Source organism: Perognathus longimembris, chromosome 5, assembly GCF_023159225.1.
Source record: "Perognathus longimembris pacificus isolate PPM17 chromosome 5, ASM2315922v1, whole genome shotgun sequence".
In the NCBI taxonomy this organism is placed as follows: Eukaryota; Metazoa; Chordata; class Mammalia; order Rodentia; family Heteromyidae; genus Perognathus; species Perognathus longimembris.
In genome coordinates this window covers 37,792,649-37,817,729 of record NC_063165.1, presented here as the reverse complement: position 1 = coordinate 37,817,729, position 25,081 = coordinate 37,792,649, and the positions used below count along the sequence as shown (strand labels likewise).

The 25,081-nt window shown below is 37.4% G+C and overlaps 1 protein-coding gene across 1 annotated transcript in view; it reads left to right on the top strand.

The window, feature by feature from the left end:
* The window catches only part of Myh15 (myosin heavy chain 15), a 110,942-nt gene that overhangs the window by 9,891 nt on the left and 75,970 nt on the right, over positions 1 to 25,081 (top strand). The window contains exons 8-14 of the mRNA XM_048345811.1: positions 2,917 to 2,980; positions 3,075 to 3,170; positions 8,983 to 9,086; positions 10,238 to 10,376; positions 16,430 to 16,548; positions 20,221 to 20,370; positions 20,790 to 20,960. Coding sequence (XP_048201768.1) covers positions 2,917 to 2,980; positions 3,075 to 3,170; positions 8,983 to 9,086; positions 10,238 to 10,376; positions 16,430 to 16,548; positions 20,221 to 20,370; positions 20,790 to 20,960 — 843 coding nt within the window. The remainder of the gene's footprint in view (positions 1 to 2,916; positions 2,981 to 3,074; positions 3,171 to 8,982; positions 9,087 to 10,237; positions 10,377 to 16,429; positions 16,549 to 20,220; positions 20,371 to 20,789; positions 20,961 to 25,081) is intronic.

Below are 25,081 nucleotides of genomic sequence, written 5' to 3'. Positions count from 1 at the left end.
AGTAGGTATTTCCCATTTTCTTATTGCAATTATTCTTTCCACTTCTGCCGATGGCCTCTCTCTTTCTCTATTTCACTAGGGATTTTTCTTTTTGTTGGGAAAAGCATTTTTTGAATAGCTTTTGATAACTAGAACCCCCAAATCCATTTTGTGCCCAGAATGAGTGTCAAGAGACCACTATATAATTTATAGAGAAATCTGCAGAAGTCTTAAAGTCTGAGTTTCTGGGCATAATCAAATAATAGCCTTATGCTGATCTGCCTACTTTCCATCCAAAGCTTGAGAGCTGCTCCATCCTCACTCAAATCTACAATTTTGGCCTTGTGACCTCAGCTGCTAATACTGATTGATAAAGCAGCTGCTAGATTTGGGATTTTAAAAAAATGCAGAATGAAGCATATTCTGATAAAATATGAAAGGCAGAAAGATGAAAAGAAACAAGATAGAGAAAATGAAAGAATAAAAAGTGGAAAAAAATTAAAAGAAAAAGTAATTTAAAAAGAAGAAAAGAACAAGTAGGAGGAGAGATTAAGAAGGAAACAAGGCAATTAAAACAGGCTATGAATAAAGGCAGAAGGATAGAGAACCAAATGAAACAGTAAACACAATGCTGAATAGAAGGAAAAAAGGGAGAAGAAAGAAAACGGGAAGCGGTGAGCTCACAGCAGTAATCCTAGTTACTTAGGAGGCTGAGATTAGTGGATGGAGGTTCAAATTCAGCCCAGGCAGTATAACTCCTTGAGACTCTTATCTCCAATTAATCACCAGAAAACCAGACGTGGGACTGTGGCTCAAAGTGGTAGAGTGCTAACCTTGAGCAGAAGAGCTCAGGGACAGGTCCCAGACCCCAAGTGTAAGCCCCATAATCAACACCACCACTACCACCAACAACAACAAAAAATAAGAAAGGAAGAAATTAAGAGAGAGAGAGAGAGAGAGAGAGAGAGAAAGAGAGAGAGAGAAAAATGGGATTCAATAATTTAATTTAAATTCTTTCTATCAACACTATGTATGTGTGCAAGTACATTTTAATGTGTCTTGGTGCATATTTACACACACGGATATGTGTGTGTACTGTAGTTCCCATTATCTGACTTATATTCTCTTTTAGTAGTTTAAGATGTTTCATTTTTAAGAAGTTATTTTTCTGCGAGATAACTTTGATTTTTTTTCACTTATTTTTATTTATTTATTTTTTTGCCAGTCCTAGGGCTTGAACTCAGGGCTTGAGCACTGTCCCTGGCTTCTTTTTGCTCAAGACTAGCACTCTACCACTTGAGCCACAGCACCACTTCCAGCTTTTTCTATATATGTGGTGCTGAGGAATCGAACCCAGGGCTTCATGTATACAAGGCGAGCACTTTACCACAAGGCCATATTCCCAGCCCAAAAGCCAGGTTCTTTTTTTTTTTTTTTTTTTTTTTGCCAGTCCTGGGCCTTGGACTCAGGGCCTGAGCACTGTCCCTGGCTTCCTTTTGCTCAAGGCTAGTACTCTGCCACTTGAGCCACAGCGCCACTTCTGGCCGTTTTCCATATATGTGGTATTGGGGAATTGAACCCAGGGCTTCATGTATATAAGGCAAGCACTCTTGCCACTAGGCCATATTCCCAGTCTTATTTTTAATTTTTAAATTTAGTATTCGTTGCTAGCATGGGGTTCCTCCTGTAAAAAATGTTAAATATGTATAATGGTGTATTTTGTTAAGTTCACACCCTTTATTATATTTAAGCCCTTTCCCTTCTCCTCTTTTAAAAACCATCTTTGATATGCTTGCTTATTCTTTTGTTTTGTTGTTTTGCTTTTGAGACAGAGTCTGACTATGTGGCCCATGTTGGTGTTGATTTTACTGTATAGTCCAGGCTATTCTGGAATTCCTTATCCTTGTGCCTCACCCCCCAGAGTGCTAGGATTACCTCTGCATGCTACCCCAGCCAGCTTGTCTTCCAGTTTTTAACTTACTAGCTCAGTCTCTGTGGATATAGCCACTCGCTTTCATCTTCTAGGCTGCTATCTTTCTCTAGCATGGGCCAACATCTGCCAGGTTGACTTCTGCTTGAATGTTGCCTCCAATGTCCTCATCCTTCCCCCCAGAAGACAATTAACAGACTTTTAAATGGTTCCTGGACAGCTCTGGACAGCCTTTCTGCCCTGCTAGATTTTGCCGTATAGCTTTGTATTGAGAAGGGAACAAGTTATACCACTGGACTGACTGCTTACACCCCATGTGAGTGATATCACACCACCCCTCGTGCCTGAACTTGCCAATGTCTCCTGAACACACATGAGATGAAGCCCTACTTTGCCCTGTGTTCCTCAGGACTTCCATGATATGATGCTTATGGATCTTCTGTACTTGCTTTTATGCTTCATTTTACCTTGCTTTCTAGGCTGCAAAACAGTAGCTTTTCTCTTGAATTCAAACCATGCTAGAGGTTACTGTCTGAGAGTTGTCACAAAAGCCATTTACCCTCTAGAATATATACTTCATGAGAGTGGGGACCATGCCTGAGTTTTCTTTTGTGGTACCTCCAGTGTTTGCTGGAGATAGTAAACCTGGAGCAGGTTTCCTGGAGATAGTAACAGATGCTCAGTGAATGAATGTAGGAGTCTGCTGAGAGGATATTAATTTTTAGACATGATTATTGAGGTTCAGAGCAATTTTATAGCACACACATGAAGGTTTAAGGGTGCACAGTTACCAAAAGGTAGATCTGAGCATAGATCTCAGGATCAGAACTAGTCAGTCCTAACATTCAGTCTAGCTCCTTCTATATATTAACAGGTGCTGTCTCAAGCCTATGCTGTATTTCATTTTTTCCATCTTTTGGGAAAGTAGTCATGTGTTATGTAGACAATGAAGACATTTCACCTGTTTAGAAAGTTTGAATAGGAGACTGTGTTCTGTGTCTACCTAGGGGAAATTCATCAGGCTGCACTTTGATGTCAGAGGCATGCTTTCATCTGCAGACATTGAGATCTGTGAGTAGCCATTGCACTATCTGGCAACTTTTCTTTTAAGTTTTCTAAGAACTTCTAACTAAATCTGAATCTGTATTCATTTTATACTATCCAGATTTGCTTGAAAAATCCCGGGTGACGTACCAGCAGCCGGGTGAGAGAAATTACCACATTTTCTATCAAATTATAGCTGGAAGAAAAGAACTTCATGGTATGTATAAGGTTCTAGAACCGAGGGTCATTCTAGAACAAAAGAGAGAAAGACCAGAGTCTGAAATATGTTATTTTAGTACAACTCTTTGCTAAATGTATTTTATTAGATTTTGGAATAGCAATAGGCCACCACTGTTGGTGATACAGTGGAGTGGTAGGATTGGCAAAATTAGGCAGATGCCAAATCATACAGTACTGCCAGGTATTGGCACAATGAGTTATGCAATGCAAAATCATTGGGAGAGCAGAAGGCAAAGCTGATTAAATTGCATTTGTGGTAACCACATGAGAAGAAGAATGCTGCCTGCCATGGGGGTGTGTATGGGCTTGTTTGTCAGATAGGGGCTAGCAAATTAACAGGTAATTTAAATTAAATTTGCCAGAGTTTTGACCACCTAGACTTTAACTTCTAAGAGCTTTCACCAAAAGTTAAAGCCTATAGACAGTTATTTAAGGCATAGGTGTAACGTTAATGATGTATAAGCAGGGACTATTTCTTCCAGCTAAACCTGGAATAGTTATTTTTCCTTCTGTTAATAATGTCTAACATTCTTTTTTTTGGGGGGTGGGGTGGGGGGTGGGGGGCCAGTCCTAGGCCGTGAACTCAGGGCCTGAGCACTGTCCCTGGCTTCATTTTTGCTCAAAGCTAGCACTCTGCCACTTGAGCCACAGCGCCACTTCTGGCCATTTTCTGTATATGTGGTGCTGAGGAATCAAACCCAGGGCCTCATGTATACGAGGCAAGCACGCTTGCCACTAGGCCATATTCCCAGCTCCTGTCTAACATTCTTAACATTCTTTTTTTTGGTAGTGTTACTGGGGTATGAATTCAAGGCCTTGTGTTTGACCTAGATGATTGTGTCTTAGGAAGGCAGTCCTCCTGATTTCATCCTCCCAGGTAGATGGGAGTGTAGGTGTGTATTGCCATTATCAGTGATGGGTTGAGATGAGACTTTTGAACTTTTTGCCCAGGAATGATGGATTTGAGGAATTGAAATATTCCTGATGTCTGCCTCTAGAACATCAGGGATGAGCCAATGACTCCCTGGCAAATCTTAACCTTATTGACATGGTCTGCTATGCTGTGCAGGGCATCTTAGGAACCACCATTACCTCAAATATGTGAGAGACATTATAAAATGTACTGCTGTGGAAAATTCAGGCATATCCTGAATTCATTTCTCTTGCTGAGATTTTAGGGTTGCTCAGACTGATTATTGTGCAATTGGTGACATCTGGTGGTATAAATTGGGTATTGTCAAGTTATTTGTTTAGCCTCTCATTTTTTTTTTTTTTGCTTTTTAATAATTTCATTTTTTCTAATTCAGTTATTTTAATTTCCCATAGCACCTTGGCAATGTTGAAAACAAATACAAATACAAGGATATACTTATTTTAACATTTTATGCATGAGCATGTGCCACAACATTTTGGGGGGAGGAGGGCAGTTCCGACAACAGGACAAACCTAAGCAATAGACAAAATAGAAAGCGAGATTAGCCTCTCATATCCTTGGGAAACATTTTTTAAAAGTATGAAGTAGCCAGGTGCTGATAGCTTACACCTGTCATCCTAGCTACACACCAGGCTGAGATCTGAGGGTTGCAGTTCAAAGCCAGCCCAGGCAGAAAACTCTGTGAGACTCTTATCTTCAGTAAATGACACAGAAAAAGCTGGAAGTGGCACCGTGGTTCAAATGGTACAGCTTTAGCCTTGAGCAATAGACGCTCAGGGACAGTGCGCAGACACTGATTTCAAGCCCCAGGATTAGGAAAAAAACAAACAAAGGAAGGACTAGGTATTGTTTCCATCCATGTTTGAAAAAAAAAAGTTTTGGAACATTCTGAGGATTGCAATAAGAGGGAACATCTTACAAAATGAAGATGATGCCTAGATCTCTTAGCTCTATTTGTCAGTATGAGAAAAATTATTGATCATGGAAAAACATCACAGAGTAGAAGTTGTCCATCCATGGGAGAAATGGAAAAAAAAATAAGTGGTGGGTTGTCTTGGGTCTAGAGTTCATCTAGTTTGCACATGGTCATGAAATTCCCCCCCCCCCCACCTCCTTTTTTGTCCTCAGTTAAGGCTGACATTTTTCCCAGGCATGGCTAAAACCCACCTTGTCCATTTTCTCTAAAGCCTGGGCCTGCATTTATTTCCTCCTCTCCTTCTCCCGAGTTACTTCTTCCTTCTCTTGCTTTTCCTTCCCATCTACCTTCCCCTCCCTCTCTTCCTCTTTTTATCTCTCAGACATTCCCCCTTGCAGTGATTGGTTCTGCCCATTCTTGCTATTTAAGTGATGCATAAGCTCTTGGAAGAGAGATCATTGTCTAAGAAGCCCTTGTCTTTTGGTGTCCTTGACATTTAGCCTACTGCTCCCAAGTTCTCCCAATAGTATGAAAAAATAATGCATAGTGAAGAAACAAACAGTGGACCAGGACACAATAGCAAACCAGACATCTGATAAGAAGTTAATATCTAACATATATGTAAGAGTCAGAAACAACTGATTGCAAGAAAATGGGCTAATTAAGTATTGGAAAAAGTGGTAGATATTGGACCCAATGAACTAATTTGTTGAAATGAAACCCTTTTGTACAATTACTTAAAGATAAATATATATTTTTTAAGTGGGTAAAGGATCTGGGTGCCCATGGCTAATGTCTAGAATTCTAGCTAGAATTCTAGCTGTAGAATATACAGAAGGATGGTGCAAGGATAGTCTGGGAAGAAAAGTTCATTAGACTCTATTTCCAGAATAACTAGTGAAAAAGCAGGGCCAGAGGTGTGGTTCACATGGTAACATTGCCAGACGAGCAAACAAACTGAGTGAACTAAGGACGTGAAAGAACATTTCTCAAAAGAATACATTCAAGTGAATACTAGGTTTATGAGAAATGCTCAACATCATTGATCATCAGGGAAATGCAAATCAAAATCACATTAGATTTTATCTCAAACCTGCTGTAATGGTCATTAGCAATAAAGATAAGACTTAGCAAGTGTTGGTGAGGACTTGGAGAAATAGGAAACATTATATATGGTTAGTGCCAATGTAAATGACAAAAAGCAGTATGCAAAACAATATTGAGTGTCTTTAAAAATTAAGAATAAAACTAACATATGATCCAGCAATCCCACCTAAAACTGAATACTCAAACTGGAGGAGATCCTTGCATTCCCATGTTCATTGCAGCACTGTTCACAACAGTCATGACAGTAAATCAATCTCTGTGCCCACTAAAAATCTATGCATAAAGAAAGCATGGTGCACACACACACATGCATGCACGCACGTGTGCATGCATACACACAAATATTAACCTTACAAAATAATGTCCTTTCAATTGCACCTGGAGTACATTATGCGAGGTAAAACTAAGCCAGGCACAGAAAGAGCTCTGAGAATAGAGGTTTGAAGCAATTCTAGACAAATAAATATGTGAAACTCTTATCTCCAATTAGCCAACTGGAAGCTGGAATTGAAGGCATTGCTCTAGTTATAGAGCATCAGCCTGAGGGGGAAAAGCAAACAAGTGAGAAGGTAAATTCAAGCCTCAGGATTAAGGCCCTCACATTCTCTCTCTCTCTTTGTGTCTCTCTCTTTGACTTTCACACACACACACACACACACACACACACTCATGCACATGTGCCAAGTAAGTTTAGACATCTACTACTGAACATGGTAATTATATTTGTTAAGCAATGAGGAGTATAGATAAGAGAATGTCTAGTTTTTTAATTTTCTAATTTTTGGGGGGATGGTGTGGTACTGGGTTTTGCTAGTCCAGTGCTTTATCACTTGAACTACAATTACAGCCCTTGTTTCTCTAGTTATTTATGAAGTAGTGTCTTGCTTTTTGCCCAGGCTGTATTGAATAGCAAACTGCCTATTTATGCTTCCTACTATGGTTTGGATGATAGGCACACAACTACCATGGCCAGTTATTGTTTGAGATGGGGTTCTACTAATTTATATCTGCTCTCTGAATAGTTAGAATTATAGGTGTGAGCCATCAATGCCCACTCAACAAAGTAGTTTTTAAATATTCTGTTCACACAAAAGATGTGTATGCAACTGATAAAAAGAAAGAGAGGAAGGAAGGAAGGAAGGAAGGAAGGAAGGAAGGAAGGAAAAAACTAAACCCATATGAAAGATCGAAAGATTATAACAAGACATTTCTGCTTTAAGTATTTTATATTAAAAGATACCATGTTTAAATATGAAATAAAAGATGTGTACGTAAGGTAAAGTTTAAAAGAATTAGATGGGTTAAGGTATTACACACATATCTGCCTTAAGAAATACCAGGTACGTTTCCTTGTGCATCTATACATATCAAAATATCATGTTGTGAAACATAGATATGAAGATTATTTTTCAATTTTTAATGAGTAAATAAAATATTTTAAAATACAAATAAGTGTATTATGTTTGCCATTGTTTGAGCTTTCTTGAAGGATGACTGACCTAAAATCAGTGACATTTTTTTTTCTGAATAATTACTTGTTTATTGTCAAAGTGATGTGAAGAGGGGTTACAGTTTCATAAGTAAGGCAATGGGTACATTTCTTGTACAATTTGTTACCTCCTCCATCATTTCAGTGACATTTTTGAAGTGTACAATTGGTATTGGAAAATATCTATATGTGAGAAATCATTACCACAATCACTAAGATACATACTTCATGAAAAGTTTCCTTTGAATCTTTTCTAATTCTTCCTTTGTGTACTCATTTTCTGCAAAGCCATTGCTAATATGCAGTTTGTCACTTTGATTTAGGTTGTGTTTTACTTTGTGCACTCTTTTGGTCTGGCTGATTTCAATCCGCATAATTGTGGGGTGAGAGTCTTCCATACTGGAATTCATACTTTGGGGATTGTAGTCTGTTGTATGAATATGCAACAGTTTTGTTTACTGATTCACCTGGTGGAAACGTGTAGCTTGTTACCAAATAAAGTTGCTGTGCACATTTATGTAAACCAAATTTTAATTCATTTCAGTGAAATGTAAACAGTAAATAAGACCAGTATAAAAAATGTTTTTTGGGAACAAGTGGGCAATAGGATAGTGATTTCTGCTAAGTCCGTTGATGATGTGCTGCTGACAGTCTGCCTTGGCTCTGGCCTGCATCATTTCCTGATGAAGTGAATTACATCAGGAGTCTTAGAGTCACTGATTTGTGGATCCCTGGAAAGACAAACCCAGACTCTGAAGTGGGAGAATGTGATATGACAGGCTACATTGCTTATGTTTATTAGGTACTGCCCCAGGGCCAGGCTGTTACTTGCCTTTGAAGATCAGGTCTGATCTACTTTTAATTTCACAAAAGTTTTTCTTTTTCTTCCTTCCCTCCCTCCCTTCTTCCCTCCCTCCTTCCCTTCTTCCTCCCTCCCCCCTCTCTCTTTCTCTTTTTTGTCTTTTGGCCCTCATCCATGAGTCTTCATGCCTGCTTTGCTTTCCAAGTTTTGATAACATACACTATGGTTTTTGTTGTTGTTGTTGTTGTGATCTTTTGTTTTTGTTTTTTGTTGTCTCCTCCTCACCTCCCTCTTCAAATTGTGGCAGTTGAGTCTACTTTTGGCCTTGGCCAGCCTGATCTTTTGAGAGGCATTGGCACCTGACCAACAAGTCAATAGAAGGCAAAATTTTATTTACAAGGTTGGATCTAGAAGATGGATTTTATTTTGGCTGTTTACAAATATGCTGTAAGCTGTGAAGTAAACTGTGAACATTAGTCAATTATTTCCCCAGGCTTTGTATGTTTCTCTAACGAGGTTTAATGATTGTTTTCCCCTGTAGATATGCTCCTGGTGTCGTCCAGTGCCTCTGACTTTCACAATTGTTCCTGTGGAGTAGCTGCTGTGGAGAGCATGGATGATGCTGAGCAATTTCTAGCTACTGAAGTAAGGCTTGCTAGCTGTCAAAGCAACCTTTGCTGTTGACAGTAAGATGGAAAGAAGCATGGTAGAGCTTTGTTCTTAAGGGACCTGAAGAAGTGACTTCGCCCTCTAGTGGTGGAGGGCTGATCTTTGCCAAATTTATTTACATTGTAAAAGTATGCATTGTGAGGAGAGTGCTTTTGGAATCATAGAAAAGGAGAAAGAAATTTCAACACAATGGCAAATTATTTTGCTTAGTGTATAGTTCTACAATCTATTATGTTTTTAATCTACTTATGGTTCCTCTGTGTGGTTACTGTGATGTTGTCATTCTAAAAATTCATAATATACTGTGTATGCTATTTGACTTACACTTAAAAAATTAATCTTCTATTTTTACAAACTTTTCACAAAACATTTAAGCTGATAATCAGTATTTTTTCAGACACTTGTCTTATGGCTTACTGTGTTGCTTTTCCTTTTGTTAGTGTAAAAATTTTGTAAGTTAATACTATTTCTGGGGCTCAATTCATGCAAGATACTTAGAACTGAAATAACTGATTAAAGAGTATGAGTTTTTATGGTACATGAATATGATATATATTCTAAAACAACCCACAGAATTGTTGCACACATTGTCACTCTCTTCAGGTGTGTGGGAATGCCTATCTTAGAAAAGTGATTCTATGGCAGCATAGATTTACTTAAGCACTTCTCTTAGCAGACTTGGTATTGAGCAGGCTTGGAAATAAAATCAGGAGACCCCGTGGGATCACAGGAACAACTCACTCAGCAGCTAGAGTGTTTTCCTCCATAATCACAAAAGGCAAAGTAATTGACCTCATATAGGCAGTTATCGATCTGTTGCTGGAAAGGAGAAGAGTTAGAAGCAGGGTGTTGAAGGCAAGTTCTAGCACCACTGGCTGTTGAACCAGATAAGTTTTGCGCCTTCACGATTGTCTTTTAAGAGGACAAGCAGACTACTGGTGAGCAAGGCCTAACAGAAGCCTTTACATTGCTTTAAGCAGCACTGTCTCCCTGTGGAAGGCAAACTCTCATTCCTGCCAGTCTCTATGCTAGTGAAGGATACTACATACCTGTGGCACAAAGTTGGGTGGGGTTTAGTGCTAACAGTAGGTAAAAGAAGACATGGACATTTGTTTCTCCTTTCACAGCAAGCCATGGACAGCTTGGGCTTTCTTGCTGATCAGAAATGTGCACTCTATAAACTCATCGGGGCCATCATGCACTTGGGAAACATGAAATTTAAACAGAAACCCAGAGAAGAGCAACTGGAAGCAGATGGCACCGAGAGTAAGAATTTGAAGACATGGTTTATGATTGTGTTAAAAGAAAAATCCCTGGTTTTTCTTTGTAGTTGATCTGATCTCTTGGGTTTTTGAAAAATATTGAAGCTAGTCAATGTGGTTTCCATGGATTGTTGACCCTAAAAGGTATTGTCAGCATCGTTCAAATGTAGTTTTCTTCTAGCACACTGTAAGAAACACATCCCACTTAATAATGGACAGAAGAACAGTGAATTTCACTTGGTTAAAGCAGGTTTGATGAGAACATAGTCTGTTTGCTGTTAGCATGTAAGTAAGAGATGGGAAAAAACTATCATCGAGTGTGATGGGTATCATAGTGGAGGTGTGAACACATGCCCTTGTAATTTCAAAGGCAATGGAAACGCATCAAGATGAAACTTTTTCTGTTATTGTTCACCTTACGAAATATATATTCTTTTAAAAACAGTTTTACTTGAAACTCAGGGACCCTGTGTTCACTTGGCTTGCTTGCTTATGCCTGGTACTTAACCTATACCTCTAGCCTGGCTTTTTGCTGGTTATTTTGGGTTGGAGTGGGATCCTGGGGACTTTTCTGTCTCTCCCTGGCTTTGAACTGTAATCCTCCAGATCTCAGACTACTGAGGAGAAAAAGAAATATTATTTGTGTACTGTTCTACTTTTCAGACATTCTCAGTTTGACTACACTAGGTACCTCAAGCAAACAGAATCATATATTTCCTCCTTTCATTTCCAGTTTATTTTACTCCTAGAGTACCAGCTGTGCAAAGCCAAGGCAAGTAAATATGAGGTCCTGAATTCAAATCCCATTATTTCTGGGGAAGACAGAGGGGCCAAAGGAAGTAAGGTCTAAGACCACTGTAATAAAAAGGTTTATTTCAAGCTTTTCCCTGTGTTAGAATTGCCAGGGTAACCTGGTATGCCTGACAGTCTTAGATTCTAACCTGTTTCAGCGAGTTTACCTAAAAGTCTGTTCCTGGCTCTCCAGGCTATTCTGAGACACAGTATTTGAGAACTACTGCTCTAACTAAATGTTACCTCTTCCATATAAGACCATGCTGTTTAATTAAGACCTACGGTTAAGTCCTAATTAAAATTGCTGTGTTCATTCATTAGGTCTTCAGAGAATTGATTTTTCTTGGTGTGAATCTCATAAAGCCATTTTGGCAACACCATGAAAATGTTTGTATAGACATTGCTAAGTTTACAGTAGCAGCACTAACACAGACGGACACTCATATGTAGACAAACTATTTTTTTACACTTTTGTTGTAGAATTTTTAAACATTTAGGAAAAATGAAGTAAGGTTTTTTTTGACACATGATGAAAACTATTATTTTCTTGTCACACCAAGGAGAAAAACCAAAGTAAATATGTGATTGTAATGTAAATCTTTGGGATAAATTGCAGGTACATCAGTTCTGTCTGAATATTCAGTGCTCACTAGAATAGATGAGAAATCATCTGTAACATTGGTGCTACTTCTCTCAAAGCTTAAAGTGAGATACACATAATGTGAGATACACATAATCTGCTTTGTTTGTAGATGAAAATGGACTCAAAGGACTAAACTTAATATAGGAAAAAGGATGCATGAAACCTGTCTTGACACAGCAACTTATTCTTTGGGTCCGTTATAAACTGGGTGACCCACCAGAATGCTTCTATATTTAAAAAATCAAATGCTTCTCTATTTTTTATTTTTGACCTGGACAAGTTCTGTGGAATTGTTCATTTTTCACCTGGTCAATTACTATTTGTCTTCATTCAGATTGGCCAGGTACATTTTTATTTCTTCATCTCTTTTAAATCTTTTCACCTGGGTTTAAATGCTTTCTAGTCTCTTTCAAAGTCTGTAATTTTGACTGGTAGCTTTCGATTGGAAAAAAAAAATCCATGTTTTAGTTTCTAACCCTGGCATGTTTAGCAGATACATCTTAACCTAGAATAGACATGTTTGCTCTGAGTGTGTGTGTGTGTGTGTGTGTGTGTGTGTGTGTGTGTCTGTCTGTCTGTCTGTCTGTCTATTTGTCTCCCTCGGTCCTTGATTTTCCAATTGTTTCCCCAGATAAAATGTGCATTTTGAAAGGATTCATAGCAACCAAATACCCAAGCCATTATCAGTGCAAATTAACATAGCATAAACTATGTACACAGCCTGCAAGAATGAATGCATAATATACATTGGTTTTGCTTTATAAGCAAATCAAACATCTAAAAGCTTCTTAGCCCTCTGTGAATGCTGTAAAGAACTACAGAATGGAGACTGATACTACTAACACAAATGACATCGGTGTTGGTATGTTTTTTTCTTTACTTCATTCCTTTTTTTTTCTTTTCTTAATGTAAAGGTGATGCACAGAGGGGTTACAGTTACAAAAATAAGGTAATGAGTACATTTCTTTTTGAACAGTGTTATTTCCTCCATCATTTTCCCTCAGTTTTTCCCCACCTGACCCATCTGTTCCCCAAGTTGTATAGTTCATTTCCAATGTAGTGTCTAGTGAATATCATTGCTGAATTAGTTCACCCTTTGTCCCACTGTTTCTGTGCTTCTCCTTCCCCTCTCCAAATCAGAGAAATTTACATACAAGACAAAGGGTATAGAAATAAGAAAACAGCTACAAAGAGAAAAAAAAAAACCAGAAGAAAAAAAGGAAAGTAAAAGAAAGAACTGAAAACAGTTCAATAAAAAAACCTCTTGTTTCCATTCCTTGGAGTTTATTTTTTTTATTTTATTTTTATTTTTTTTTTTATTTTGGCCAGTCCTGGGCCTTGGACTCAGGGCCTGAGCACTGTCCCTGGCTTCTTCCCGCTCAAGGCTAGCACTCTGCCACTTGAGCCACAGCGCCGCTTCTGGCCGTTTTCTGCATATTTGGTGCTGGGGAATCGAACCTAGGGCCTCGTGTATCCGAGGCAGGCATTCTTGCCACTAGGCTATATCCCCAGCCCCCTTGGAGTTTACTTTGATAAGTATCATTTTATATGATCATATGCACATACATGTTGAGCCTTGGTGATCCTCTCCTAAGAATATCCTCCTTTGGTCTCTCTATGTAAATGTTTAGAATTCTGTTCAGTTTATCATGTCCAAATATAATTTTTTGTCTTTTATGATCATTGAGCTTACTTGTAGATTTATAGGTACATTCTAATTATTACAAATTAGGGAAGCCATGCAGCCCATGTTTCTTTGAGTTTGGCTTACTTTGCTTAATATAGTTTTTCCAAGTCTTTCCATTTCCTTATGAATGGGGCAATGCCATTCTTTCTAATGGAAGCATATTTTATTCCTTGTGATTATGGCCAAGAAAACTCTCTCTCTCTCTTTCTCTCTCTCTTTCTCTCTCTCTGTAAGTGAAGAAAGAGCACATTACCTTCTATTGCAAGAAATTCTGGTATTTGATATCAGATATATATATGTATATGTACATATGTATATATATACATACATATGTATGTATATGTATATATATATACATATATATATCTTAAGACTAATTTAAAACAGAAGACACAAAAGAGTTTCCAGATGAATGTAATATTCATTTTGTTCAATACATGAAATAATGAACAATTTTTAATATGCCCACACCATTTTACCTGTGGTATTCTTTTCTGGTATTGTCACTTCTTGACCTCCACTGGGATCTATACCTGATTACATTTTCCTCTGGCATCTGTTCTTTTTCACATCTTTTATGGAATAGTTTTATGGGGTGTATGTAGTCCTAGTACAATTCGGCAGTAGAGGGCACCATGGAGCAAGCTGACTTAAACAGGAAAAAGAAGGGTTTATGATAGTTAACTGGCAAAGTGTCTTGACTTCCATAGATTGGTTGCTAATTATTAAATTTCACGGCTGAAGTTCCTGTTGCTTGTAAGAATCTATAAACATATACGTAGAAGTGGAAAAAAGACAGTGATAAATGAAATTTTCCATGTTGTTGAGACTAGTCATTTTTAAGAGGCCACAAGGTTCTTTTGAAGACATAGATTCTTTTTTTTTTTTTTCAAATTTTTATGATCAAACTGATGTACAGAGAGGTTACAGTTTCATACGTTAGGCATTGGATACATTTCTTGTACTGCTTGTTACCCTGTCCCTCATATTCCCCTCCCTCCCCCCCTTTTCTTCCCCCCCCCCCCCCCGGAGGTGTTCAGTTCACTTACACCAAACAGTTTTGCACGTATTGCTTTTGTAGTTGTTTCTCTTTTTTTACCCTGTGTCTCTCAAATTTGGTATTCCCTTTGAATTTCCTACTTCCAATACCAGTAAACACGGTTACCAATATACTCAGATAAGATACAGAGATAGTGTAGGTACAACCACAGGAATGTGATACAAGAACATCATCAATAATAGAAGCTACAGATACACATAGGACGTTGAAAGTAGTTACAACTGTGATATAACAATTGTTTCCATAACATGGAGTTCATTTCACTTAACATCATCTTATGTGTTCATAAGGGTATAGCTATTGGGCCTTGTGATGCTCTGCTATGACTTGCCTAAACCTGTACTAATTATTCCCAATAAGGGAGACCATAGAGTCCATGTTTCTTTGGGTCTGGCTCACTTCACTTAGTATGACTTTTTCCAAGTCCTTCCATTTCATTACAAATGGAACAAAAGACATAGATTCTTTCAAGACATAGGTTCTTTTACTGTTTGAGATATAATTCACAAACTATGCTTTTAAAATATGTAATCAAATCCTTTTAGTGTATGCCCAAGGTTGTACAACCATTACATGCACATCACATGCACATCATATTTCATCTTCCCCAATGAAACCTTATAGCCATTAGTAATTATTCCCAGTTCCCTTCACCTCAGGCTCTCATACCACAAAATTACTTTTTATCTCTCCAAACTTATTCATTCTGGACAGTTTGTATAAATGCAACACTATAATATGTTATTTTCTGTGCCTTAGTCCGTTAGCATAATGTTTTCACGTTTTGGCCATGTCACACCATACATCACTTGTCATTCTTTTTCTGGACTGAATAATAAATGATTATATGAATATGTCACATTTCATTGACTCATGAGTTGATAGGTATTTCCACCACTCTTTAAATACTCCGCATAATGCTACTAGGAACATTATTACATTATTTGTATAAATATATGGTTTTATTTCTCCTAGATACATACGTAAAAGTGAAATTGTTGGTTATGACAGTAACTCTGTCTTTAACCTCTGTGTAATTGCCACACCATTTTCTATAGAAACCACATTGTAAACAAGGCTCCAATTTCTCCATATCCTCACCCAAACTTGTTATTTCCTGTATCTTTTTGATTATAGGAATTAGGAGTGCATATAAATGACATTTTAATGTAGTTATGATTTGCACCTATTTAAAAAAAACCCTCCTTTAAAATATTTAGGATTCAGCCATTTTTTAAATTTTAGTTATGTCCCATTTTCCCTAGATATTTTATTTCAGATATTGTACTTTAGTCTTAGGGTGAAAAATTTTTTTGCATTCTTTTTTTTTATTTATTAATTAAATTTTGTTGACACAGTGTTGTGCAAAAGAGGTACAGTTACATAATAGGGCAGTGAGTACATTTCTTTTTTCTTTTTTTTTTTTTTTGGCCAGTCCTGGGCCTTGGACTCAGGGCCTGAGCACTGTCCCTGGCTTCCTTTTTGCTCAAGGCTAGCACTCTGCCACTTGAGCCACAGCGCCACTTCTGGCCATTTTCTGTATATGTGGTGCTGGGGAATCGAACCCAGGGCCTCATGTATACGAGGCAAGCACTCTTGCCACTAGGCCATATCCCCAGCCCCATTTCTTGTGATATCTTATACCCTCGTTTTACTTTCCCTTCCCTAGATCAGGTAGGCATATATACAAAACCCAGGATTCAGCCATTTTTTTTAAAGCTACAATCTGTCTTATTATGTCAGCCTAAACCCATTACTCTCCCATCTTCTGAGTAGTGTATTTGGCTACAATAGAATGGATTTTTATATCACTTTCCTTTCTTATGCACTTTTTTCTTTTCTTCCTTCTTGTCTTTCTTCCTTTCTCATGACCAGGTGCTGAAAAAGCTGCATTCCTCATGGGCATTAACTCCTCCGAGATGGTGAATGGCTTCATCTATCCTAGAATCAAAGTTGGTAATGAATTCGTTACCAAAAGTCAAAATATACAACAGGTGAGGTAGTATTTCAAGGGCACTATGATTCTACCTTTGGCAATACTATATTGTATATTTTCTACAATGCCAGCCATAGTAATACCTAAGGAGAGCTACTGTGGCAAGTATTCCAAATATACTTTTACTTATTATGCACACTAATGTTTCTTAAATAAGTCTTTTTTTCCTGAAATATACATTTTGACAGTTTTCTTGGGTAAAAATTCTCTTTGCAGATGCAGGTGAACCTTTCACTTGTGATTAAATACTGGTTGTTTAGCCATTTCAAAGCTGAAATCAAACATTCATTTCCTTAATATTGTGTTGTAAGGGACTATGTCACTCTTACAGACTGTGTTATAACAGAATCAATGAAATAAGCTAGTATATCAATATCAGTATTAAAAAAAAGAAAAAAAACCCTTTGTTCTTATTTCCTCTCCTCTTTCCTTCTCCCCTGTCCTGGAGACAGTGAGGAAGTATACTATAATTAAAGCCTTTCTCTTCTTAGGAATTTTACTAACTATAAAGACAATTGGCACTACTAGAGCTACAGAAATGTGTGCTCTGTTGATGGTCATTGCAAAAGATGAAACATCCCTGCAATTTTAACACTCTTTATAAAGTTTAGTTCTAGCTCTAGTTCTAATCCACTCTCGTACTTTGGTAAAGTGTCTTGATCTTTTTTAACTCTCCTGTGGTGAAGAGTTTGAGCAACTTTGTTTTCTCAATGGAGAGGCTTTTTTATCATCTAGAATGGGATCGTTTTTCGTGGAAGAGAATCAGCTATACCTTGCAGATGTTTGCTATGTCTGGACCCCAAGTACTAGATGCTGGAAGAATTCTCTCATACCTTTCTTATATTCATGCACTTCAATACCCTTCATATTGTCTTTATGTGTGTCAGGGCCTAGGTAGACACTGACCCTAAGATTTTGTTCTCAAGGCTAGCACTCTACCACTTGAGTCACAGTCCACTTCTGGATTTTTTTTTTACTGCTTGGTAGTTAATTGGACATAAGTGTCTCATGGGCTTTCCTGCCTGGGCTGGCTGTGAACTACAATCCTCAGATTTCATTTAGGATTACAAGCATGAGCCACTTGTACCTGTCTGCCCTTCATATTTTCAAAAGTATCCCTCCCAATTTGAGAACCATTATGCATAATTATGAAGAAGTAAGATCCTTCAGGTTTAGGATTTTATGATTCCAAGAGAGTTATAGCCATGTCTAGAAGAAATAAGCTGATGAAGTGTTATGATTAGTAGTGATGACACAACCATAATTAGCATTCACTGAGTGCCTACTATGGATACTGTCTCAGGTGGTTTTCATGGAGTACCCTATTCCCTCTGATAATAAGCTAAGTAAGCATTACTGTTTCCATTTCTCAGAGTAAACAGTGACTGTTAGAAAGATTAATTGCTCAAAGTGATGGAGATAGTAAATACTAGAGGAAGATGAAAAATGGTAATAACCAGAAAGGGGCTATAAAAGGTGGAGTTAACATTTATTGGATACCAGTATGAATGTCTGTGTTCTCTGAAGCATTGTTCTATGAATGGTCTGGGTGTGGATATTTCACAACAACTCTTAGAGGTGGATGTATTTATTGATTTTATGACTGATGAGAAAGGTATCAAAGTGGTTAAAATTTTGACTAGTTGGCCATTTTTTTGTTGTCTGCTGTACTTTGTTGTTTTCTATCTTGCATGATAGCTCTGAAGGAATCAGTCTTCTGTGAGGTTATTTTAAAAATAACTAAGAAATGAGTCCTTTTAGCTCCTAAAAAGTGGAGGTATAGATTCAGTCTCCATCTCCCACCTTCAACAGACAGAGAGTGAGGAAAAGGTTGGAATGATTACTTAGTGAGCAGTATATTGATCTATGGTCTTATTAATTCACTCAGCAGACATTCTGCCCTTTGCATCTTCCTCTGCCCACATCTCCAGGATTTCTTCTTGTGTTTCTTTCTGCAAGTATCAAAATCTTCTCTCCACTCTGACTTCTTGAGTGTTTAGGGAACAAAAAGGGTTTTTTAGGTTTCAAACAGATGGCTGTAGAAGGAATGATTTCCTCAGTGTTGCAGATGGTAAAAATCATTCCTGACACTTTATTTGTACAATGTACTCTTGATGCCAATAATTAAAAAATGGATGCCATACAGCTTATGAATTACTGTGGAAATGACTCATAATAAACAATCAGAGAGTGAATGACTCACCACTAAATCACACTGGATACCAGTTGGCCCCGTTGGGTGCTTACTCCCTTGTCCTCCTGGTTAGAATGGCTGTAAAGGCCTGTTTTGCATGTTCTGTGTTGGGAAACATTGTTTCAGGCTTGAGGAGTTTCTAGTTGAAATGTACTCTCACTTGGAGTCTGTGTGAAGTGCTGCCTCTACTGCAGCACTTTGCATTGTGTGAGCAGGATCTGCCTTTGCACAGCATTAATAAAGCATGAAGACTGAAGCTCTCCCTAGTAAGTTAGCCGTAAACCTGTGCTTCAGCCCTCAGGGTGGGGCACATGCAGCCTCACTTGGACAGTAGCAGAGCTTGTGTCAGAATGATGCTCCCAAAGGCCATCGTCCATTCATGGCCATGCTGTGAACTAGTGTAGTGAGAAGTGAAAGCCAGTACTAGAAAGAGCCATTGGTGAGTGAGAATGTTGAAAGGGGGTGACATTGATCAAGACCCACTATTTTCATAAGTTACTTTGTTGAATGACAAATTCTTTGTAAAACTACTTAAAGATAATAAAAACATTATAAAACAATATTACACATATTACTTAGGTGAAGAGGGCAGCTCACTGGACTATGGTTATAAAATTCATCAGAAATCAGCAATAACACTAAAACAAGAATGAAAGATTCCTATGTACTCTACTAAATACCTTCAAACTTGATTCCACATAGTGGTAAAGAAAGAATTATTCAGCCACTTTGTTAAAATGGTAAAAAAGATGCTATTCAGGTCTGATGAAATAGTAGAGAGACATTGGGCTGAACTCCAAACACAACCCAGACAAGTAGGGATTTATTGACAAAGAGATCAGTGGCAGATTATGAAGAGGAAATGTGAAGGGTAGGGAGATTGTTGCTGAACTGGCTGAATAGATTTCTTGCTAATGACATGTTAAGAATTTGATCTATGGGGATGAGAAACATAATCATATATCAAAGGTATGAGATTCCCCATAAAGTGACCTAGGAGAATTTATAGTGCAATTGGGCCAGGCAGACTGAAAACAGACAGATAAAAGTCTTTGTCAATAAGAGCAATTAGATTACAGAGTCTGATCCAATGCTAGAATTAGGCCTGAGAATTCGTAACTTTTCCTGAACTCCCAGGTGATACTGATGTTGGTCTTAGTGTAGAACAAGATTACAAAGCACATTGCCACACCTTCCCTCATCCTCTGTGGCCCTTTATTAAGAGGAATATAATTTCTCTCGCCTGTGCTTTTGGGAAACTAGCTGAATGCTTTCTTCTACTCTTCTCCTTGATTCCTTTTTCGCTCCCTTGTTTTGCTTCTTTCTTTTCTTTCCCTCATTGCAATCAGCAGAATGCCCCAAACCACAGCTCAGTAAATACATTCTGATTTGAATAGAAGGTATGTGTTGATAATGTGCACAATTATGTTGAACACTACTGTCAGAAAAAAGCAATATCTTCAATATGATTTCTAGGTAATCTACGCTGTTGGTTCCATGTCAAACTCAATATATGAGCGAATATTTACATGGCTTGTGGAACGGATGAACAACATTTTAGACATCAAGCTGTCCAGACAGTGCTTCATTGGCATTCTTGATATCTCTGGTTTTGAAATCCTTGAAGTAAGTATATGTGATAAGAGGGAATTCAGGGAATTCCCTTACAAGGTAATTAGAAAATGTGACAAGAACACGTGAATATGAAAATAAGTTAAGAATCATTATGTTAAAACCATCAGAATTATCTGAATTACAATTAGTGATAACTATTTTACTGCAATATCTGTTAAAAATTTAATTTTTGAGTATTAAATAAAGGTGAACTAGAGGTTAATTTTTTGCATATTTTAATTATGGATAAACATTTTATTACAATACTCTTTAGTTTGTAGATACAGCTAAGGGAAACAATTTAGTTGAGAAATGTTACTGGTTAGATCTCTTTGATATCATATGATTGAGATATAATTTTCTCTTTATTGTTTATTCTTGTCATGAAACTTCTATTTCATTTTTGTCTCTTCTTTCACATACCTTTGAAGATAAATAGCCTTGAGCAACTTTGCATTAACTTTACAAATGAAAAATTACAACAATTCTTCAATCAGCATATGTTTATTCTGGAGCAAGAGGAATACAAGAAAGAAGGTATTGACTGGGTGCCCATTGACTTCAGTTTGAATTTGCAATCCTGCCTAGATCTCATTGAGAAGGTAATAGATGGATTTCTGTTATGGTGTTGGTTTTCTTCTTTCTCCATTTTCATTTAAGGAGAATTATCTTTACTCACTGTGTTGATTCATGCTAGGATGCAGCCTCTGCTAGAAGTTTGGAAATGGGACTGGAAAGATATGCATTGTTTGCTTGTTTGTTTGTTTTGTGCTACTTTTATACAACATGTGTGGCATCCTAGCTAACCTATAATGTCATTTACCCTAATCTTTCATGGCTCATTTGGCCTGTCACTGTACATTCTTATGAATGGCTTCTACTTGCCAAGATCAAAAATGGCCATGATCTCGAATGTGGAATAGAAAACATAAAGCTGAACACATGACGTCTGTAGGGCCTGGTTGATTAGTATAAAGTGAAGGAGTAAACCCATAGAAACATAAGGAAATGTGACAAATTAGAATGCAAACAAACAAGTCTCATAAATCCTCCAGGCCACTACCTTGTTGAATTTAATTTGTTCACTTAATTGCACAAGTGCCAGTTAGTTTAAGTAATTTGTGACAGTGTTTCATGGCTTATTAGGAAATTATCTTCATTGTATAGTTTCTGAGTACAGCCAAGTCCACATGCTTTGAAATATTTCCCCCTCCTCTGGAGATTAATAGAGTTTTCTGAAGGATTTCTGTGTGTTTTGTTTTGTAGCTTTGCCCATAGAAGCAAGCATGTTACAATGGTAGCACCAACATGTCTCTTGTTTCTTGGTGTGATCAGGAACTACAATGCATTTTGGTGAAAGGTCTGGGAGGTTGAAGTCTTTAACCTTCTGAAAGTTTTCTAGCCATATATTTCAGATATGGTTCTCTGGACTCTTGTCAGGAAGGAGCTAGAGTGATCTCTCATTGTGTATTGCAAGCCTCAGATTTTAACAATCCATGTTCTACCTATTTTATTTGTTAAGCTTTAAATAAAACAAAATGTTTACCTCAGGTAACCATTCCTAAAAGCAGCAGATATTATATTGACTGTATTTATGTATGTATGTATGTATGTATGTATGTATGTATGTATGTATGTATGTATGTATGTATGTTTTGCCAGTCCCGGGGCTTGAATTCAGGGCTTGAGCACTGTCCCTGGCTTCTTTTTGCTCAAGGCTAGCACTCTACCACTTGAACCACAGTGCCACTTCTGGCTTTTTCTATATATGTGGTGCTGAGGAATCGAACCCAGGGATTCATGTATACGAGGCAAGCACTCTACCACTAGGCCATATTCCCAGCCCTGACTGTATTTATCTTTCATTCCATGAACTTCTTGGGATCATGTGGAATACATTGAGTAAAATGCACAATGATAATGGATGCACTATAAGTTGATGAAAATAATTAACAACTTGGATATGGTAAATGTTTTATGCGTTATAAAAGCTGTTGTTTTCTGATTAGGAATGCAACAGAGATCTAGAAGTATCCAGAAGTGCAGATTTAAATTTTGGAAATTGTCACCTTAATATCTGCTTGCTTTGGTTATGACAAGCTACGATTTTCAAACAGAAAAAAGAGATAATAGAGATTGTTCAGATCGTGATAGGTGTGTAAATGCTATTGATTTTTAGTTGACCTGAAAGTTATCACCTCATTTATGCCAGCCTCAATTTTTTTCAAGTCATACAGTAGCAACATGGATGTAATTTCCTGTCGTATTTCCTTCTGATTTGATGAAATGAGAAAATATACTGACCAGGTGGTAGAAGGTGAAGATAGGGCTTTAGTTGCTGTGAACAATTTCAAAAGACTTCAGGTCAGACAAAACCTCTCTTGAAAAGATTCAATAGCTTGAAAAGATCTATTATATTGATTTGGACTCAGAAGAAAACTTGTAGTTAGTATTAAAGATCAAACTTAGTTCTTAAAATTCAATGAATCATGTTAAGTTTTAAAGTTTAAAACAACTAAGAGACATCAATACATACAAAAATGTCTTATTGCATATATATCCTCTGTGTATATATGGAAAAGCAATTTTTTTCCTTTCTTTTTTCCTTCCTTCCTTCCTTCCTTCCTTCCTTCCTTCCTTCCTTCCTTCCTTCCTTCCTTCCTTCCTTCCTTCCTTCCTTCCTTCTCTCTCCCCTCCTCTCCCCTCCCATCCCCTCCCCTCCCCTCCCCTCTCCTCCCCTCTCCCTCCCTCTCTCTCTCTCCCCTCTCTCTCTGACTGGCCCCCCTCCTTTCCTTCCTTTCTTTCATTTCCTTTAACTCCATCTTCTGAGACAGAACATAAGTCTGGTCCTTATTTTCTTGTGATCAGTTATGTATCTTTGGTAAGGAATACCATCTCTGTAAACCTGAATCTCTTCCATCTTTGAAATGAAGCTAATAAGAGCTTCTGTAGGTGGGGTGTGAATGTGGAACAAGAAAACATGGGAAAGAGTCTCAGAATGGATTCTCTCTCTCTGTGTCCTTGTCTTTCAGGTTTTACCTTAAATGTCAGTTGGAACATCTGTGAACTCTGCCCTCTATCTTAATCCTTTAGAACCATGATTTCTTATTTTTCTGTGAATGTTGTCTGATTTTCCTTCCTTTAAGGAAAGCTTGTTTCTTTTTCACTCTCACAGCATTTAACCATGGTAGTCAGAGGGGATCCTATTTATTAAATATGCAGGTAAAAATGACAGCTGTAATTATTTTTCAGGTGGGGCTTTGTATCTTTTCCCCTGAGCTGGCGGGAATTACAATCCTTCTATTTAGACTTCCCATACAGCTGGTATGAGGAGACCACAACACCTGGCATTTATGTTGAGATATAGTCTCACTAATTTTTTGCTGTAGCTGGCCTTATGCCATGATCCTCTTGATCACTATCTCCTGATTACTTGGGGTTGTAGGTATGAGCCATTATGCCTGTGCCAAAGTTTCATATTTTTAACTGCACAAAAAGCTTATCTCATATTGAAATAAACATTTTAACATCATTTGCCAAAATTTCACTCCATTTGTTAGTTTGATCCTCAAGTTTTCAGTGACTTCCTTGCATATATATGCATATATATGTGCATGCAGTGAATAAATCTGTTATAGTTGAGTTCACACTTGTTTTGTGACTTATTTCATGACTTCAACATTCTAGTTGAGAACTTAATTTACATTTAAGTTCTTCATGTAAGATTACTTTTTTGAGGAATATTTAAGGTAGTAGAAAAGAGACGAATTGTTCTTAACCATTAATTAATATCTCTGTTATTTCTTAACAAATATTTACATTATTATACATTTAAAAACTTCTCAGTGTTTCAGTATAGGTTTTTTTTTGGTTTACCCTCTGTATTTTATTTATATTTTTAGAAGCATTTTTTTCTTTATTGTCAAAGTGAAGAACAGAGGGGCTACAGTTTCATGTGTAAGGCAGTGAGTACATTTCTTGTTCAACTTGTTACCTCCTCCCTCATTCTCCCCCTCCCCCTTTCTTTCTCCCCCCCCCCAATGAGTTGTACAGTTGGTTTACACCAAATCGGTTGGTAAGTATTGTTTTTTTTAGTATCATTTTGAAAGGTCATATCTTTCCTTCAGTAGCTCAGCCTTTCTGTTAGGTCCCTCTCAAGTTTAGAGTTAGCAAAGATTTTGGAGTCATACGGCTTCAAGAGAAAATTCACTTCAGAATTTGTAATCTTACTAGATTGAGTCCAAACTATTACGTGAAGGATCACATTATTTTCCTTACTTTTGTGACTTGGAATAAATAAATTTTTTGTGAATAACTTCGAATTGTTCAGTTGCATGAAAGTGGCAAGAATTTTAAATGTTAGTTGTCAAATGTATTAAAATTTCCAAATATAGTTTTAAGATCTTTTAAGCCTTAGCAGCATCTCAGCATTATGTAAATATTGTTACCTTAGAAAGCAAGCTTCTTTAATGTGCTAATTTTGCTATCTTTATTCACAGTGATGTCTAGTGAATACACACACAGATATAAACTTATAATCTTATTTGACTTGCTTGCTCATGGCTGATGTTCTACTTTTTGAACCATGCCTCCCACTCAGATTTTGCCTAGTTATTTTGGTGATATTGTCATTGGCGTTTCTGCAGGGGGTTGAGTTCAAACTATTCCTCCAATCTCAGTCTTCTCTGTTACTAAGATTATAGGCATGAGGCACTAGTGCCCA